General features: G+C 43.1%; 1 protein-coding gene across 2 annotated transcripts in view; it reads left to right on the plus strand.

The window, feature by feature from the left end:
• nek7 (NIMA-related kinase 7) overlaps nucleotides 1–19,751 on the plus strand; it is a 67,180-nt gene that overhangs the window by 15,585 nt on the left and 31,844 nt on the right. The window contains exons 1-4 of one of the 2 annotated variants that reach the window (XM_069680110.1): nucleotides 7,548–7,584; nucleotides 7,698–7,785; nucleotides 15,890–16,030; nucleotides 17,106–17,168. In XM_069680110.1, the coding sequence (XP_069536211.1) occupies nucleotides 7,726–7,785; nucleotides 15,890–16,030; nucleotides 17,106–17,168 (264 nt within the window). In that variant the 5' untranslated portion in view covers nucleotides 7,548–7,584; nucleotides 7,698–7,725. Of the gene's footprint in view, nucleotides 1–7,547; nucleotides 7,585–7,697; nucleotides 7,786–15,889; nucleotides 16,031–17,105; nucleotides 17,169–19,751 lie in introns of those variants that run through there. The other variant, XM_069680109.1, reaches the window with a different exon arrangement.

Genomic DNA, 19,751 nt, shown 5'->3' on the forward strand with positions numbered 1-19,751 from the left:
TTGTCCACCATTTTTGAGAAAAGCCAACTTGTAGATACTTTTTTAGTCTGTAAGTCAGCCGCCTGTAATTCTCTAAAATAGGTTTCATAAGGGCGCCTTGATTATTGTAAAAATCACGATCATTGTGATCTACGTTTATTAACAAGATTTATCCTCATCTTTGCTCAAGCTGAACTCAAACGTTGCATTCACTTAAGCTCCTTTTACACTGCCAGTTCAAGGCAGGATTATTACGTCTCTGTTACGTTTCGTTTTCTATGTAGAAAGCACAGAGCGGGAATGATGGGACGAAGAGACGCCATCGGAGGTAGTAACAGATGCAAGACGGTATCTGTGTAAATAGTAGAGCTGGCAGGGGGGAACAGCGTTGTGTGTGTGTGTGCGCATAGCCCTTTTCCCACTGGTCAAAAAACCCGCTAACATCCGCTAACGCTGCTGCATTAGACCCAGGTAATTATCGTGGCTTCTATCGGCAGTGATGGGAACAAAGGGAAAAGAGACAATCGGCATTTATTCGTGGATGTTCACCGGTCTGAAAAACCTGGTCAACGCGCTTATATTGGTGGGAAAGGGGTTTATGTGAAGCATGGGCTGTTTGTTTACACCTTGCGTATGTTTTGCTTCTGCAAAGCCAGAACGCTATGTAAAGACACACTGGGGCGGCTTTACGCCCGCCCTGTCTGGTCCAATGTAAAATGGCAAAGGCTGCGTGACGGTAGAGCTGTGCTACGGTGCTGTTGCGGAACCGTAGTGTAAAAAGGGCCATAGATTCAGGCAGACGGTAGACGGCAAACTAGACATCACTTAAGTGGACGAGAGCAGGGCTCTGAAATTAGCTAAAGCTGGCAGAGAATACCAGCAAAGGTAACAGTAGAAAGCATTTCCTTCCATATATTAAAACTATTTATGGCCTGTAGTGCTGCGATGGAATACAATCTGATATTTTATAACTCCCTCACACAAAGAGAAAACATGGGAACTACCAGATTTGCCGTCCTGCAATGCAATCTCAGTGTTTGTCTTTGTCTGTCCGCCTTCTATCGCCTGCTTGAATTCATGTGAATGCTGCAGTTTGGACTTCCAGGGAGATATGAAAGAGGATTGCTGTGAAGAAAAGAGGTGTGCTGCATTTACAACACAAGACAAATTAATCATCATGAATCAGAATGCATCACAACAATTATTTCAACTAGATTATCTTGTTTTTATAATTGTTTCAAGCTAAAATTTGAATTACACTTAATTTAATTAGCTTAGTTGAAAAGAAGGAATTTGGGAGTGGCGGTTTGGCTCAGCGGTTAAGGCGTTCTTCCCATGTTCAGAGGCCACGGTCCTCAATGCGGCGGCCCTGAGTTTGACTCCGACAATCGGCCCTTTGCTGCATCATTCCCGCTCTCTCTTCCCATATTTCTGACTCTATTCACTGTCCTCTCTAATTAAGGCAAAGCAAAGTAAGAGGGAAAGAAGTGGCTTCTTACACTGACTTAAAAAGTCATCCTCCACCAAATTCATGAAGCTCAGTTTATCCCACATGGGGAGTAGTGCTTTGCCTGTATAATCCGATGCAGCATAATGTCGTTCCTGGTTCTGGATGCAGCTCTCCGAATTTAGACAATATAACCCTCATGATGTCATCAGATGAGTCCCCCAACCTGAGAGTACATTACTAAATCTACAGTCGGATTTCTGATTGGATCTAACATTACATGTCCATCGGGGGAACTGCAGCTCACCAAGATGGCCTACCAAACGTGTACGTCTTGTTGAGCTGAAGGCGTGGAGTTAAAGACAAGTAAAATGGATGATTGAGCTTATGTCACAGGAACATTTAACAAAAATAAGTCACTGATTGCAGATGAGTTGGACAGAAGAAGGTGAGATAGAGATGTGTCTAAAGTAAGCGGAAGGAAAAGAGCAATTTAACAAATGAGAAGTGTGCTGTAAATGTGAGAACAAAGCAGACTGCTGAATAGTTAATATCCTTTTCTTTCCTCCTCTTGTTCCGCCTCATTGTTTCTCCCTTCGCTCCTGTATCATATAATTACCTCTGTGTGATTGGGCCTGCTGTGAGAATGTCAGCCCGGTGTCTCACATTAGATGGAACGCAGTCAGAAAACTGTGTTTGTTTACACTGAGTGGTTGGTGGTCTGAGCGGGGAAGTTTTTTTTTTCTCTTTTCCTCCACAGAAAAACAACCATCACTTTGTCAGGGAGATAAATGGAGTTCTTGCTAGCTCACACACTGAAGATGTAGCCAGTTTTTATCTGCAGAGAGAAATGATCCATCACTCCTGACAGCTGAACTATTATGGACATGCTGAGAGCCGTTGTTGATAATTTGTTGACTTTGTGTTGTTTTTAAGTCTAATATTAATAGTTTGTCACTTCACAGCCACATGGTGTAACCAAAAACAGAACAACAGTCTGAATGGGGGAAAAAAAGGAGACATTAAATTTATATACTATAATACGACAGAGTTTTAAGGCCACATTGAGGGGAAAAAAATCTCCAAGATTTTGAGAATAAAGTCATAATATTACGAGAATAAAGATGTAATTTTATGAGAATAAAGTCGTAATTTTAGGCTATGGTTAGCCTGTATCTTATTTTGAAGGGTATTATCAGAAGAGCCTGCGCTAAAATGACTAAAATCATGAGTCATTTTCAAATAAAATCACTTTTGATAGTTATGACAAAGTGGTGCTGATGTTCCGAAAGATTGAGTATATGTGTGAAACTCAACCACAGTGCAATAACCTAATTTAGTTTAATCGAACTAAATACCAGGTCAATTACCCACTGTTTACTTGTATATTTTCTAAGAGTGTATATTTTATATATTTTGTTATCTAATTTTGTACTTTTTATATATATATTTATATAGATAGATATATATATTTTGATCTTTATTTTTTACCTTCTGTGTGCTGATTCTTTCCTATTGTATTGTACTGTATAAGCTGCTGGAGACTGAATTTCCCAGAGGGAGTCATCCCAAAGGGATCAATAAAGTTGAGTCTAAGTCTAAGTCTATACTAATGTATTGCTATATAGCTGTTTAGTGTGCTTGTGCATTACATGTATGCTGTGCTTCCATGCTACCGGGTGTGTTCAATAATGCAGCTCCGGCTCAAGTCATGTTAAGCCTCCTGTGCAATCATTTACAAGCATAACTTCACAAGATGATCAAGTTATACTTCACACGTTCCTCATTTTAGTGCAGGTGGCTGCTGCTCTTCCGATATTTTCAATATTTGGGCTAACAATGGTCTAAAATTACGACTTTATTCTCGTAATATTACGACTTTATTCTCATAATACTACGACTTTATTCTTGTAATATTACGATTTTATTCTCATACTATGACTCTATTCTCGTAATACTACGACTTTATTCTCATAATATTACGACTTTATTCTCATAATACTATGACTCTGTTCTCATAATATTACGACTTTATTCTCATAATACTGTGACTCTATTCTCGTAATATTATGACTTTCTTTTCCTATAACTTTATTCTCGTAAAATTCCGATCTCTATTTTTTTTTTTCTTTAAAGAGGCCCTTATACTCCGTCGTACGATAACTTTGGGTATGCACTATGAACACATTATAAATCCATCTATCTACCTCATGTCATGTTGTATATTTGCAGCTGTTTCACACCAAGCTCTGCACTAACCATCGACATGCATCTATGAATAGTTAGGGGGTTTAGCTTTTAGCTGCTGCTCCCGCACTGTTGCCAAAATCCTAGCCAGTTAGCCAGCCAACATCCTTGTTCCCATGACAGAAGGGCAGGCTGGTACCTTGAGTTTCCGCTGCTGTTTGTGCCCACCAAATGTTTCCGAAGTCAAAAATCCCTCCCTGCGATGAGAGCAGGGCCTTTCATGGATCAGAGACAATCAAAGTAACGTTGGAGCGGGGTTTTTAGAGAGAGAGATTTAGAGATTTAAGGTTCACATGATGAAAGTTTAAATCAATCTGTGTTTGATTCTTCCAGTCACCGGGACAAGGCTTTGCTTTTGATTGGCTGCACATAACTTGAACCGCGTGTGAATGGGAGCCCCGAGAGTGTGACCTTGCCTCGTTTGATTGAGCTAGCTTCGTTAATTGTGCTGTTTCCTGGCGTGTGTTAATCTAACGTGGCAGTCTTAATTGATCTCGTTAACGTGGGATGTGGGAGGGCGAAAGAACGTCAGGGAGCTCCGATGCCCCCTGGTTATTTTGACACGTAGACAGTCAGAAACACAAGAGGGTTAGGGAGAGGAGCGAGGGTGCCAGCGCCTATCTAACAAAACACAAGGCTGAAGTGCAAAGAATCACAGCGAGAGGCAGGGAGGGCGCCCGGGTGGATCACTCGTAAAGTCCCCTGTGATGCTGAAATCAAAATGCCACAACAACCAGCTAGTCAGCCATCCAGTCAGCCTCACTAATAGGCCTTTTTTTCACTCGGTAATAAAACCCCCATGCATGTTGAGGATGTTTTCAGATTGTCTTACTAGGACTTGAAGTGAAAGCACAGGTACAAATATAAGAGGCTAAAGTATAAACTCATTGGTGGGGCTACGTTTGCATTACATTATTTAAAAATATTTTTAATGCCATGTTTTTAGTCTTTATTTAATTAGATTTGTAGGAGCCATTGTGTATGTTTTACCTGTGTTGATTATTTGTTTTGTATCAGTCCTTTCGTACATGGGCCGGGTTTCTCATTATTTGTATCTGTTCAGCTGTGTGGCGGGAGGCAGACAAAGAGGGTTTTATTTCCTGTTGACCATCATTGTCATAGTTTAGTTATCATGGTTTTCAGGTCTTTATTTTGCCTTTTGTTTCAGTACTTTTGATCGTCTATTGTGTAAAAAGGTGAACATTTACTTGGACTTTCTTTTGGAACAATACGTGCCACAGTTATAGCCCACTTACGCTCTAAGCGGCATTTTACCGTCTTGGTCGCTACAGGATGATGATAAGTATTTGTTCATCGTCTCTGACATTTTAACACCAGTTTGAACACAATCATTACATTAGAATAATATATTTACAAGCCTCCATAATAAGCAACATTTTACAGTCCTGTCACCTTTGTGCACAGTGTTTGGGTTGAACCTGCCAACTTAAGATCTACACAAAATACATGTTTTATTTTGAAATCACATCTCAGCTCTATAGAACTGGTGATCAAATTTAAATGTAAAACACACTGAATGTTGACGAGGAGACTCTTACTCTTCCTGTGCCCACTCATCATCATCTCAATCTGTGGTTCAGGACCCAAAAGTGGGTCACAGAGCTGTTTCAGTGTGCTTGGAAAAAAAAAAAAGTTGTGGCAAAAAGTCTATGCTGCACTTTTATTTTGAAGGAAATGGGTTTCCTATGATGTGCGTGCAATAGCAGTGTTGTTTATTCACACTCCATGTATCCACTGATTGAGTACTCAAAGCTACAGTTACATTTACATTCCTGAAACTTGATGAGCCCGACTGTTGTTGCATTTATGTTGCAAACATTTTATCTGGCTCGCGATGCGTCATTAAGGAGGTGGCGGTGGGTCCTGAGGCTAGAACGAGGCTTGTCCTGAGAACAAGCAACATTTCCATTAATGTAATTAATGAGGCCTGAGCCATGGTTTTATATGTATATGTGTAATGTTGTCAACCGATAAGTCGACATGTTCCGGGTTAGTATGGGACTAAAAAAGTAAACTTGTTGGTTATTCTGAGTTATGGGATTATTTAGGCTCAAGTCTTCTTGTTTTCTGCCACATTCAATTGTCACCTTTCTCTACATAGGCTTAATAAAAAAACATATCCCTTTCTATTCACATTATTGTGACATTGGTTTGGTATGGGACATCATGGGTAGCCTAAAGTCATTTTAGTGTTGGCTTTAAATGTAGTGTTAGGCCTCTACGTGAGCCATGGCAAATTTTGGCTTAAAAAAATAATTTTCTTTAGTGGATTTATTTATAAGTTAACAATAAGAACCAAAAGATTCAGGATTGGACATTTAACAATGTTTTTCTTGTTTGCCTTTTTGCCTCCAGCGGTGGGTGCTTTTAAATCCTTATTATTAGTAAACATTTTTTACATTTGAATTGATTTTAACTTGTTTAAATGTAAATTTAAGAAAATAATATTCCCAATATAGTCAATGAACTCCCAGGAGAAATAGTGTTGTGCAAACACGTATTTTAATGATCTTCAAAGCTCACATGAAGGCCAGCGAGCACGAGGGGGGAAAAAGCTGAACTCATGTAAAATAAACAACCACGCAAAAAAAAGTCTGCTCACGCGCACACACACACACACACACACAGGCCTGGTTACACGCACATATTAAAGCACCCCCCGACTCGCATACAAACATGCACCTACAGTGCATATATATGTATATATTTGGCAGATGTCTAATTAGCATCATTAGCCTTTAGTGAATGGGACTGAGGACATGAGCAGAGAGACGGCTCCTCGCTGCCATTCTCCTCTCCATTGTACCAGGGGATTTTTAATTGGCCGGGGAGGCAGCAGAGACTACAGACAGTTAGTAATACACAAATGACAGACTGACAGTTCCGCAGACAGACAGCCTTCAGGAGAAACATGCAAATGTCCCACTGTGAAGTGTGTTTTGTCCCTTTCCCTTTGTATGCCACTTGAGTGTGTGAATGTCCATTTGTGTTTACAAACATGTAAAGTATTCATGTAAATAGATAGCGGCAGATATTGCCTGCTAAATCTCCAAACTACAGTCTGTGTTATTTTCGTGTATGGATCACTGTACATGCAATAAATGCAACATGCAAAACCTCAACTTAAAACTGTGTTTACATGTGGATTACCCCACATCATTGCTCTTATGCATGCAGTGCATCCGGCATGAATTATAAGTGAATTGGTGTTAATTGTTAGACACTGTAACCATATTATGTGCATGTTTGTGTGCGATGTGAGTCATCATAGGAAGAAGATAACCATCATCTGTCCAAATCAGATTTCTTCCCACATGCATGAGTGGAGCAGAGACTCTGAAATCAGAAGCTAATTGCATGTGTGAATATAATCTTTGCATCATACTTTTTTTTTTTTCAAAGATGTGTGTAAATTATTCATTCAGGTAACATTTCACATTATGACACTGTCTGTTTTAAGCCAAGCAAGTGGTGGTGGAGTATCTTATGCAATTAGCTTGCTTCTAGGCTACATGCCAGAACATGCAATTAAACAGCAGCGTGGCATCCACCCATACCCAGCACACTCACCTCTCTGTGACCTATATTTTCTGAGAAAACAAAAGGACGTGGAAGTGCTTAAATGCCGGTAAAACCAGTAATTCCCAGGAATGGTTCCTTGGAGGAATGCCAAGGAAACACAGAGTGGCATTATCTGGGCTTTGTTCAGATAAATATTGCTGCCTGCTGCAGCTCTGCTGCGCTGCAACTTGAGAGGGACCTAGACAAAGAGTGTCAAATCCACAGGCATGACGTAGGATCCAGTTCTGCTGAAACAGGACACTCAGGCAGCAACTCGCACTCAATACTTGGGTACTGAACAACAGAGAGCAGTTGTCCAGTTGATTGAGGTTATTCCTTTGTGTTGTAGAATTTGTTAAAGAAATGACTCCTCAGTGTTTAGTGTGACGGTCAACGTCGAGGCGGCTAACCACAACTTCTATTTTGTGTGTTTGATTCTCAGAGGTGCCAAGGATTAAGCGCCTAACACCATGGATATGGACACGCAGCCACAGGGACAGCAAGCAGCCGTGCCCAACTTCCAACCCCAGGTAGACTCCGACACACACACACAAACATGAACATAGGTCAAATAGCCAACAAGTGTTGTGAAGTAGCATATAGTGAGGTGATGAACGTTTCCCAACAGTACCCGAAACGAATGCCTTTTTTGATGTGGATTTGTTATGGATATTGCTGGTATTGCCTGCCTGCCTGTCTTCCTTTACTTTTTCCTCTGTGAAGCAGTTATGTATTGTATTTTGTTTTAACATGTGAAATAATTTTTCACAACATGTAACTGCTTGTGCTGCTGTCTTGGCCAGAACCCCTGAAGAAAGGGAAACCTGAATAAATAGATCAAATCTGGTCGTTTAAGGCCGTTGTGAGCAAATAACTAACACGCTGCTTTCTGGCATTTCTGGCACACAGAATATAGAATAATAATTGTACCGATAAGCAATATTTACAAAATATACTTTATCACAATTGGTATGTAAAACTACATACTAACGCCATGAAAGTTGTTACATGATAAAGATGTTAGTAGGGCTGCTGTTTTGTTCTGCGATATTTATTGCAATTTAAAAATATACAAAATTATATTATACCAGATAAACGCAGTGTTTTCATGTCCATATAAACAATTATTTGCTTCTAACAAAACAAAACCCCCCTCCTACTTTTGCCACACTTGGTTCAGCGATTCTGACACCCTTATAAAAAAGTAGAGAGAGTCCAGGTGGAGCGACACGTTTCTTTATAAAAGAAATACAAACAGATTCGTTGGCTGGATTAGCGTTACTTAAAATGTATGTCAACTACCATTTCTAACGGTGTTTAAATGTATGTGTAATAAGCGTGATCATCCCTGTGACAGTAACTTTTTGAAACAAATGCTCACGTCTCCTACTTCCTGTCGGCACATACAACCTCATGCCGTGTGTAGGCGCTAAAATTTAACACTCCGCGGCAAGTCTGCTCTGTAAACGGTCCGTGTTGCCCTTGGTAACGGGAATACATTCATTTATAAGCCAGCGCGCGTAACGGAGCGCCTGCCTCGATCATCCTGCCAACGTCACGTGCTTGTTCACAGTTTACAGTCAAGTGACACACAAGCTGTGACCCAATCCAGGGGCTGCAGCCTTCCAAGGAGGCGGTCTATGGAGGATGAGTAATTCATAGCCTGCGTAGACGGTTAGAGCTGAACTGAAATGAGACGGTCTAGTCTACAGAGGATTTCCTGTTTGCGTCACCAGCTGTCCCCGCCCTTACCCTTGCATCACAGAACGCTGCTGCTGTCGCCTAGCAACAGGTAGCTAGCAGGCTAACTAGCTAGCCATCTCGTTTGAATTGGCGCGCAATGAATACGTTGGGCCGCGAAGGGTGCACCGGATGGATCCTTCGTCGCCCGTGAAAAGGAGGAAGCATTTGTCGGTTGCATCTGAAGGAGCCTTTGAATTGGGACAGCCTTCGACACGCTGCTGTGATGCAATCGGTCTTCAAATACAGCCTTCGAAAGGCTGCAGCCCAGGGTTTGGGACACAGCTACAGACTAGTAGCAACATGACGTGTTTCACTTAATTTGCTTTGCTATCGCACGTCCTGCGATGTGACTATTGCACATGTGCACATCGCAATTGCGATTGTAAAATGACCTATTCCGCAGCCCTAGATGTGATGTTACCATGACAACATGTAGCCAATGGTTCTTTATTACAGTAACTTCTTCTACTCTATGGTACCGTCGGTTAGAGATTTTGTTAAAGTTAATAATGATTGTTAGATTACACATTGCTTCCCTGTAGGTGCATCGACATGTGGGAAGCATTTAATAATTAATGATGATACGGCACATTTATTCACTTCCTGCAAGCAATTGTATCCGTCCTTCCTCAAATTCCAGACTGTAAATATTCGGTATTACAGCTTTTTTTCCCCTGCGTCAATCAAGACGTGCAAGTCCGAGCCTCCTTCAGACCTCTGCAGCCCGCGTGTGTGAGAGAGACAGCAGAGGATGAATGTTGAGTTGTTTCTATTGATCAGAGCTCTGGAGGCTGACAGAGCCTGGCCTCCCTGCACGCCTCTCTCGGTTCGATACACCTCAGGTTTGCTCTGCGCAGATCTGGTCACTGTTGGATTTTAATACCGCCCTCCAACATCAGGCCCATTGATTTCTTTCCAGAAGGATGTTTTTGCCTCCATAACTATTGAATAGACTTTAAACAAAGAGGATCATCCATATGCCCCAGAGTAAATTTGGATTCTTCTTTTTTAGAAAGAAACAACACTAAAAATAGGAATATACTCTCAGTTGTTGTTTTCCTTCTGTATGCAAGGGCACTGCAACATTCACACTGGAATTGCCAAGGGGGTTAATTTATCCTAAGATGTGTAATTGCAAAATTAAAGTTAATTGGGTTGCCCACAGAAGAAAGTCAGATAAAAGCTCTAATGATTAATTTCACTTAGGCAACACCCCCCACGCAAACACACAGACACTAGATCTGCTGCTGATCTCCCAACACTTGATTATGTGTTATTGTTCCGGCTTAATGATTTCCCTCTCTCTGTTTTTCAATCTATTTCTAGCGGTTTACATCAGTGTTAATTCCAGGCCCACTTTCGGTGCTGCGTTTATCGGTAGCGCTGTGAACTTTCCATGTTGCGTCAGGTTTTTTCACTCTCACAGAGCACGTCTGAACTTATTTCACATTTAGTGGGAGATGGAGAGGAGGAGAGTCAGTGAGAGTATGAAGATGGCTGTCTAACCAGCATCCAGATGGGTGTCTTTCAACAAGTCCTGTATCTGTTTCACACTTTCCCAAGGTTCAGTCTGCATGCGAGCACAAGGGGGGGGAAAAAAAAAAAGCACCAGCCTTCTCCTGGAGAAATCTGAATTGTATATCTGATGAAGGATATTCTGTATCGCTTGCAATATCATCTCTCTCCGTCCCGGAGGTATGATGCATATGCATTAGGTAAACGAGATGAGCTGGTAAGATGTGCATTTTTAATGGTGCATTTGCTCTTTGAGCGAGTGGGAGGGTTTGTGAGGAGGACCCCTCAGATCAGATCCTGATCGTCGCTGCAGAGTTTGACAGACACGGATCCGTCTGTAAGCGCCGAGACAAGACGCTGCGGTTGTGGAGCAGATTGAGAGGAGAAGAACGAGAAGCACCTTTGGGGTGAATCCTGCCTGCCTGGCTCACTGGCTGACTGGCTGAGGATGAATATTGCATGGTACTCTGCTCAAGGGGGCAGGTGACTGGTGAGGGTGGGAGTGGGAGCCCCCCTGCCTGCCAGTTCCTCTCTGTCTCTCCTTGTATCCCTCCCTGTCTCCCTTTTAGTCTACATCCACAGTAATCCGACTAACTCTGTTTACATGTGGAAACAAATTGGTGTAGGCACTTGAGTTTGTAGGTATTTTTATCCTGGAGATCCCTGTCCAGACCAAAATGCTGGAACAATAACAAAACAAAACAAATGACAAGATCTGTTCGTGTTCGTCCTGTGACGGTCAGCAAACAACGGAAACTCTGTATCACAGGCGACATGTTGTTAGCGGGGGGAAAGACACCGTACAGTTTATTAGCTGGATCTCAGCTGGTAGCTAACACAGCTCAACTAACATACAGTTTGTTCCTGATTGTATCTGTTTTGGCGTTATCAGTGCTAACTATAAACAAGGTGAATACTTTTTAGGGCGTTTTTTTTCTCAAATGAGGCTGCTCGTACCCCTTAAGGGAATTTGGAGTACTTTACTAGGTTCAATAAAATATGCTAATGTAATTTTGAGAAACTATATTTTATATTCAATATTCCTATTGTCCATGTAATCGTTAACTGCAGTGAACTTTTAACTGTGTAACACACGCTACCAGGCTCAAATTTGTGTGTGTTTGTTTTATTGTTTACCTTCGTGCTCAGCCAATTGCAACACTAGAAATGGTAGAAAAAGCAAGAGAATGGATTTTCGCAAATAAACCGTAGAAAACGCAGAAAAAGACGTGAAAAACAGAGCCTACAATAGACACTCAATGGTACACGTTAATGCACTTTAAAGTGGTAATCTCAAAGATCTCAGTTTCGTTCTCTTTTGCGCCACCTATGGTGATAAACGGTAATTGCGGGATATCCAGATATCAACACAGTGTTGCATGTGTGACGTCCACGGTTGGCTCCGGTTGTAACTCTTGATTTTCCTCGCTGACGGCCGCTTTCCTTTTTAGACTGTTTGCCTTCATCTGTGCGTCAAATTTGTTTCTTTTTCTTTGAATTTTCACTTATTTCTGAAGTTGTATCTGTAGTCATCGATCTTTTCTTTGTTTGTTCAGCCATAGTAGATTACTGTTTACTCGCAACACTTGCAGAGACTGGAAAAGCAGCCGCTTAGCTCCGCCTACCCTCTCTGGCAGACCAACCACTGCTGGGTGATGGAAAACGCGTCACTAACTGGGCGCCGCTTGTGATGTTCTGTGAATGTCGCCACAGACACCCAGTCTGTAATACTGCAAATGCAAAGGCTTTCATCAGTGGGCCATAGGCTCAATCACCACTGTGTTACCTCATTCAGCGATAGATAGAGACTTAACAGACATTTATTTAAATGAAAATCTTCAAGATTATTACTTTAATGTAGTTGTAGTAGAAGTGCTGTACTTGGAGACTACAACGCTGGTTTAGAATGGAGCGTGACCTGAAATAAAGAGATGCCTCTGATTGTAGCCAGGTTACTGTGGACGTGCCCTTAGTTTCTCTCTCTCTCTGTTTCTGTATCCCCCACTCTCTCTCTCTCTCTCTCTCTCTCTCTCTCGTTCACTCTCTCTCTCTCTACGGGAGACAGCACCTCTGTGCCGCCGCTGGCCTTTCTGTGGCAGCCGTTGGCACTGCTGGGCTGTCACATCACACCCTCTCCCCTCTGTTGCTTGTCTCCCCCCCTCCGTCCCTCTCACTCTCTCTCCCTCTCCCTGTCTTCCGCATTCCCTCTTCCTCTCTCCATGTGTCTTGTCAGTTGTGTTTGGCAACGGTGTCATTATTGGGCAGCCCGTATCACACTTCCTCCGACGAGCTGTCTGTCTGCTCTCCCTCCGTCTCTCGCTCTCCATCTTCTCTCTCTTTCAATCCCCCTGCTAGTGACTTGCCCATGGCGCTTGTATGTCACCTTTATACCCAAGACACGCTGTCCCTCACAGACGTTACCCATAATGCCTTGCACGGCTGCCACTTAATCTTCATCCCCTGCAGCTTGTCCCTATCACCAACCAGAATGATGTGAGAAGAGAAAGCACACCACATGGAGCAGCAGAGAAATGTACGTCAAAGATGAAGAAAGTCTGAATAAGAGAGGCAACAATCAATGACCCTAACACTAATTGTTTCCTGTGCCGTGCTTTACGCGTTCAGACAAACTATACACACAAGAGCTTTTATTTTGAAAGGCCCGCTAGACAAGCTTTAATCTATAACACTGATATTCAGATCCTTACAAGCAGTAATCTTTCTAACCTTTTCCTCCTTGTTTTGTGCATACACTGACCCCTGCGTCATTCAGGGTCATCCCTCTGTGACTTCCCTTTATATATATATATGAGTGTGTGTGTGTGTGTGTGTGTGTGTGTGTGTGTTTGTCGGGCTCTTGTGCTTCAGCTGGGAGCCCCTGATTGTGTGACACCCGTGTGCGGCAGATGAGACGGCCTGTCACTCAGCCTTGGCCTGGCTGCCCTTTGAAGGCCAGGCCAGGGGGCGAAGAGGTGCCGCAAATGGCCTGTGAAGTTTACATACACTGCCCACTGCTAAACAGATTAGCTCTAATGAAGTGTCTAATGCCGGGGCCGCTGGCTGACATAATCCTGCCTGGCAGCCCGGCCCCTTGGCTGCCAAAAAAGCCGCCCTCCCTCCAGCCCTCTATTCCGCCCTCGCATGGCCTCTGCTGCCACCCAGGGCGACTCCACATGGGGAGGTGCCCACTGTTAATCATGCCGGACAGTGTGCGATCTGACATGCAAATGTAGGTCATTGCATATGTAAATGTGTGATTACGGGGCTGGCATGCCAGGACACATTAGCGAGACTGTGCTCTCAGCAGGCGGTTGTCACAGCGCTTTAGAGGCTCATGCTAACATTTGTCAAGCTACCACGCAGCGAATGAAAGCAATGCCCTCTTGTCCTCTCTCTCGTTCTTCCCCTCTCTCTCTCTCTCTCTCTCTCACACACATACACCTCCAATTGTCCATCCTGCATCCTTGCACAACTGCTTCTGTCACCATTGTGACAACTCATTGCACAATATGGCCACACTTTCAATGTCCGACACCTTATAGCTCATTGCGTAGATTTTCAACTTGCCTCTTTTCTAAGTAAGTTTATTCCATATATGAAGTCAACCATATAAATCTTTATTATTATTGTTAAAGAATTTCATGGTAACTATTACTAAAGAGCTGTAGCAGCTTATAGACCAGCTGTGTCAGGCTGTAGAGCAGCGTGTAATGCCCTCTGTCAGAGTGACTCTCAGACGGGATGATGGTGGTGTCATGGTGAAAAATGCACACACCTCGGCGGTGTTAAGTGTTAATTGGACAGGGCATGTAATTGGCTCACGCCTCCTCTTTTGGCTGTCAACTTCAAACTTTAAAAAACAAGGAGATGCTTTAACCCCCTGACCCAAGACTCCCTACACCTATTAGTCGTGCTTCCCTTCCTGCTGTGTGTGTTTTTGTCTTTTTAATTTAGTTTGTTGAGTTAAATTCTGTTCTTAGAAACTTGCAGTCGGGGGAACTCGATAAAATAATAATACTAAAAAAAACCTTCTCTAAGATGCTTAAATTATAACAACAAATTAAGTGTTGTTGTTCCACCGAGAGCGAAGGAGTTTTAACTTTTGTTGCACTAGAGCCGGAGCATATAAAGCAGCCTGCCGGAGTTGCTGTGAATGTGATGCATGTTTAAGTGCTTCGCAGATAAATTTTGACCTTCTTCTCCCCCTCTTCGTCTTCCTTCCCTCTGTCCTAAGTCGCCTGCCCCCGAGCTGCTCCCACCGCCACGTTGGCAGAAGCGCTGGTGACATGTGGCATTCTGATATCTGTCACCTTCTGTTTGCTCCCGCCGACGCCTCGTACAAGTTTACCAAAAGGCTTGAAAGGTCAAGCAGGCTGCTCTGTGCTTTTTTTTCACACTTTTATACCCACAGGGCTAATTCTGGTTTATTTTTGACTTTGTTTTATTTTTTTTTTAATTGTGGAAGGTGAGTGTCTCAGCCTGCACAGCCAATCATGTGGCGAGGAGAGAGGGGGAGCCTTGTAGTCTGTGGCCAAGTGCCAGACTATCAGTGATATAACTTGGCAGACAGAGGAAGGAAGAGCACTCACGATTCTGATTAACTTAAAGAGCAAGTCAGATGGAATGATAAGATGCCTGCATTTATGTTGTACGATATTTTATCCATCTCTATAAGGAAGTAGGTTTCACCTGTCCTCAAGGAAGGTCAGCCTGAGGTTTTTACCACTAAACCGCACCCATGTAGAAGTTTAATTAATAACATAGTCATATCATCAATACACATCTAATAATAAAAATGCTAACTGTGTTGGATCAGAAGTTAAAGTCTGGTGCCAGCAGGGCAGCCACTTCCAAAAACCCCTGCCAGGCTGTGCACGGTGCCTTCCTGCTGCCTGTAAAATGTTAATCAGGTGACATGTTGACTCGCTATTTTCAAATTCACACTTTTGAATTGATAAGTATGGACAAACATTAGCATGCCCAAACCTCTAACTGCTCCTTGGGTAGCCAGACGAGCGCTTTCCATGTATATATTGGATTTAGGTAGGTGATGTGGTGCCGCGGTTATGGGAGTGCAGACCTCTCTCAGCGTGACACATCAGCCTAATGCCAGTCAAATCATCAGCAGCCTCAAGCAGCCTCTCAGCAAAACAAACTACTGAAGCTGGGGCCTCACCTCGGTTTCACCCACATCCTTCAGCCCTCATCCTTTCCTCTGCCAGTCAGGTGGACCGAGTTGCACTTCAATGATAAACACATGGTTACTAAAAAATGTTTGCAAGTCATTTGTTTGTACTGTTTGTGTGTCTGTTTGTGTGTGAACCAGCACATTTTTGTGCACAAATTTAATAGAGGTATTTTTTTTCTCTCTCTCAGAAACCATTGCAACCAGATATGGGCCATAACTCGCTGGCTAACTTCCAGATCGAGAAGAAGATTGGACGCGGCCAGTTCAGCGAGGTGTACCGGGCGAGGTACCTTTTAGACAACACGTCAGTGGCTCTGAAGAAAGTCCAGGTAAGAAAGACACTTACTGTGGTGGTATCAGTTTGGAGGACAACATGATAAACTCCACAGAGCATGTTAAACAGGATAAGAATTCATGTCAGGAAAAGAAAAATACAAGTTTCAAATTCTTATTTAAAGTAATAATCTCGAAGATTTTCACGTTAATAAATGTCTGTTAAGTCTCTATCGCCGAATGAGGTAACACAATGGTGATTGAGCCTATGGCCCAATGATGAAGGCCTTTGCATTTGCAGTATTACAGACTGGGTGTCTGTGGCGACTTTCACAGAAAACATCACAAGCGGCGCCGAGTTAGTGACGCGTTTTCCATCACCCAGCAGTGGTTGGTCTGTCAGAGAGGGTAGGCGGAGCTAAGCAGCTGTTTTTCTGGTCTCTGCAAGTGTTGCGAGTAAACAGTAATCTACTATGGCTGAACAAACAAAGAAAAGATGGATGACTACAGATACAACTTCAAAAAATAAGTGAAAATCCAAAGAAAAAGAAACAAACTCGACGCTCAGATGAAGACAAACAGTCTAAAAGGAAAGCGACCGTCAGCGAGGAAAATCAAGAGTTACAACCGGAGCCAACCGTGGACGTCAGACATATCTGGGAAGTGTGCTCCCGCAATTACCGTTTATGGCCATAGGTGCCGCCAAAGAGAATCAAACTGAGATCTTCGAGATTATCACTTTAAGATTTAAGATTTCATAGTAAAGTACAGTATGACAGTATAGGCTAATCTGCCCTGCCAAACATGCACATACCTACAGTACTTACTGACTTTTACACACATACACACCATCGGGAAGATGTGATGCTCAGGTTCAGCATGTGTATATACACACACACACCCCTCACAAAAACCGTACACAAGGATATGTGTGTGTTACTCAGATGTGAAACACCTGTAGTCACTCCAACGCCACCCTCTAGATAACAGCAACCATGTTTTCTGTTTAGTGTTTTTTCCTATTTTCACTCCGTCTCTCCATCTTACCATTTCTTGAATATGTCATAACACCCCTCTCTGTCCTCTCTCTCTCTCTCTCTCTCTCTCTCTCCTCCTTTGATCTCTTGATAGATATTCGACTTGATGGATGCCAAAGCTCGGCAAGATTGCATCAAAGAGATAGATCTCCTTAAGGTAAAGAACCAGAGAAGGAGAGACGGCGTCATGCGCTGCGCTCTGTTCTCTTAAGGTGCCTCAGCTGAGACCTTCCACCACAGGAAAAACAATTGATCTGCACCAGACGGCTTCGGATTTGTGCGTTGGTGTGTGGGCACGTGCACGTGTGTGCGCGCTTCCTTGCATGGCTACGAACGCAGAATGGGGGGTGTTTGAGTATTTGTGCACACAAGTGAGAATATGAATGAGTATGTGTGTGTGACTGTACAGTACATGTGTATTACTGTCTCCTTATATCTCTGAGCTTGTGTGTGTGTGTGCAGGGGTGCAGCAGTGTAACATCCCCCCAGGCTCACATTGACTCTTTTTTTAATGCCAAAGCTATTGTTTTTATCTTTTTTTGTAATGTTTAGAGTCGGGCTACAGTGCATCAGAATGGAAATTTAGCCGTCTCCCACATGTGTCTCTTGATGTTCTACCTCCTCTCTTTTCTCTTTTCCGCTTCTTTTTTTCAACGTTGTGGTTTTTATTTCTCAAACTACCATAAACATGTCTTCGCCGGGCTCCTCTCAAACACTAATGAACACACTAATGACGGCTTCAATCACCTCCCCTGTCTGCAACATCCTATATGTGTGTCAGAATTGTGTGCGTGTGTGTGCGTTCATGCATTCCTGGTCCTGTTTGCCTCCATATGTGAAGCCTCTCTGCGCATGCGTGTGCACTTCAGGCAGTTTGTGCACATGTGCACGCTCACATGTACACATTAGGGAAAGAAAACAAAACCAATTAGTTTGTTTCAAACACATCAGAGAAGCTCCCGGGGCTCTGTGGGCCAATCAAACACAACGATACTCAGATGCAGGCGATACGTGGTACAGAGCTGTAATCTGAGTAGCAGATCATTGACTTGACGGCACGAGACAGCGAGGTTCGCCCGGGTCTGTATCTCTGACCTCCTAAGTGGGGGCAGCAGGGTTAAATGTCACACTCTGCCAGGTGACTACTTATTTTGTCTCCTACATTTCATTTATCTTTCTCTCTTCCTTCTTTACTTCTTGTTCCTATCTCATCTGTCTGTACCTTATTCACCCAGATCCTATGTCTCATCCATCCCTCCGCCTCTCCCCTCTCCTTGCTCGTCTTCCCCCCTCAGAGCTTTTTGTTCACTTCTTTTCATCCTGTAAGCTGATTGCAAGTGAACATGGAAGTTATGCCGGGCCCCGCGCTGCCCAGCCAGCCTGATAATAACGGGCTGAGTGTGAGAGAGAGACAGCCCTTCTGCCTTATCCCCCACTAGACAGGCCAACAGGAGACACAGCCAAATCAGAATAATGAGAGGCGCACTGGCATGGACCGACTGGAATGACACACATACTGGCGCGCGATCATACACACACGCGCACACACACTTACTCAGTCATGGCCTTTCAACAGACTGCCTATTTGTTTGTTTGTCTATGTGTGTTTGTGTCTGCTCATTCATCTGTATTTTCCTGTTCTGGCATGATGATTTGAACTTGAGGATCTCACTTCTCTCGCCGCCCTTTTGTCTAAATGTTGGTTTCACAAAATAGGCTGCTCCCTGCCAGTCTGCTAGTTTCACCATTCTTGAAACCCCTACAGCTGTGTAGCTCTCGCTTGTGGTTACTATCAAGCCTAGGTTGTATTCTGAAGACTAATGATCGGCCCTCATCAGCAGAGAAGACGTAATGATGTCTTTTTCTTTGTGTTTTGTGTGCTATGCACGTCTGTAAAAATGTGCTGCGTGTGCTTGTACGTCTCTGGGCTCTGCAATTCATCTGGTATCGTTAGGATTTTATCAATACCGATACTGCTTATGAATACCAATATTTCTCGATACTCTTATCGATAGTACTCGTCATTATTTGGTGCAAAAAACTTAAGACATGTCTTTATTAGGGTGTCTGATGATGTGCTTCTGCAAGGGAGGTTGTAACTGGGCTGCTGCTTGATTGATGCTGTCTATGCATTAAACTGGAACATAACTTAGAAGTGCTAATAACCAGAGCTACCTGACAACAGTGACTGAATAACAACAGACTTATTTATAAGAATCATGTGTTTTAACTGCATTTCTAGTTTGGCTAATCCCATCTGCAGCGTTGCTATCAGAGCCACCAGGAATCGGAGGCTGCACTGTGGCCGTGCTTGCAGTAACGCTAGCAACGCTGCTAGCATTAGCCGATTTGCTAAAGCAGCCCAACACGCTGCACTGCGTCAAAGATGAACTTGTATGTGTTGCCAGCTACGTTAAAATGAAACGACTGAAATAAATAGACATTAATCGAGACGGAAAGTTAACGTTACCAACAGGAGCACCGTTTGTCCATGAGCTTATCAGCACTTTGGGTATCGACCAATCACGTACCGGTAACAAAAAAATACCCTATCCCACCTAAATTTAGCGTGTTGATGCAGGTTTTTCAGACCTGGGAAGACCCACTTAAAAATGCTGATTGTCTCTGTTTCCATTGCCAGTGAAGTATGCTCCTTTCGGTCTCTTTTCTGCTGCATCACCGCCGGAAACAGTGTTAGTAAACAGTGAAGATGTTACGGTGGTTAGGTCTTTATTGTGTT

This window comes from Semicossyphus pulcher, unplaced genomic scaffold (assembly GCF_022749685.1).
Source record: "Semicossyphus pulcher isolate SPU_LCO1_2020_fin unplaced genomic scaffold, fSemPul1.0.p SCAF_4, whole genome shotgun sequence".
NCBI lineage: Eukaryota > Metazoa > Chordata > Actinopteri > Labriformes > Labridae > Semicossyphus > Semicossyphus pulcher.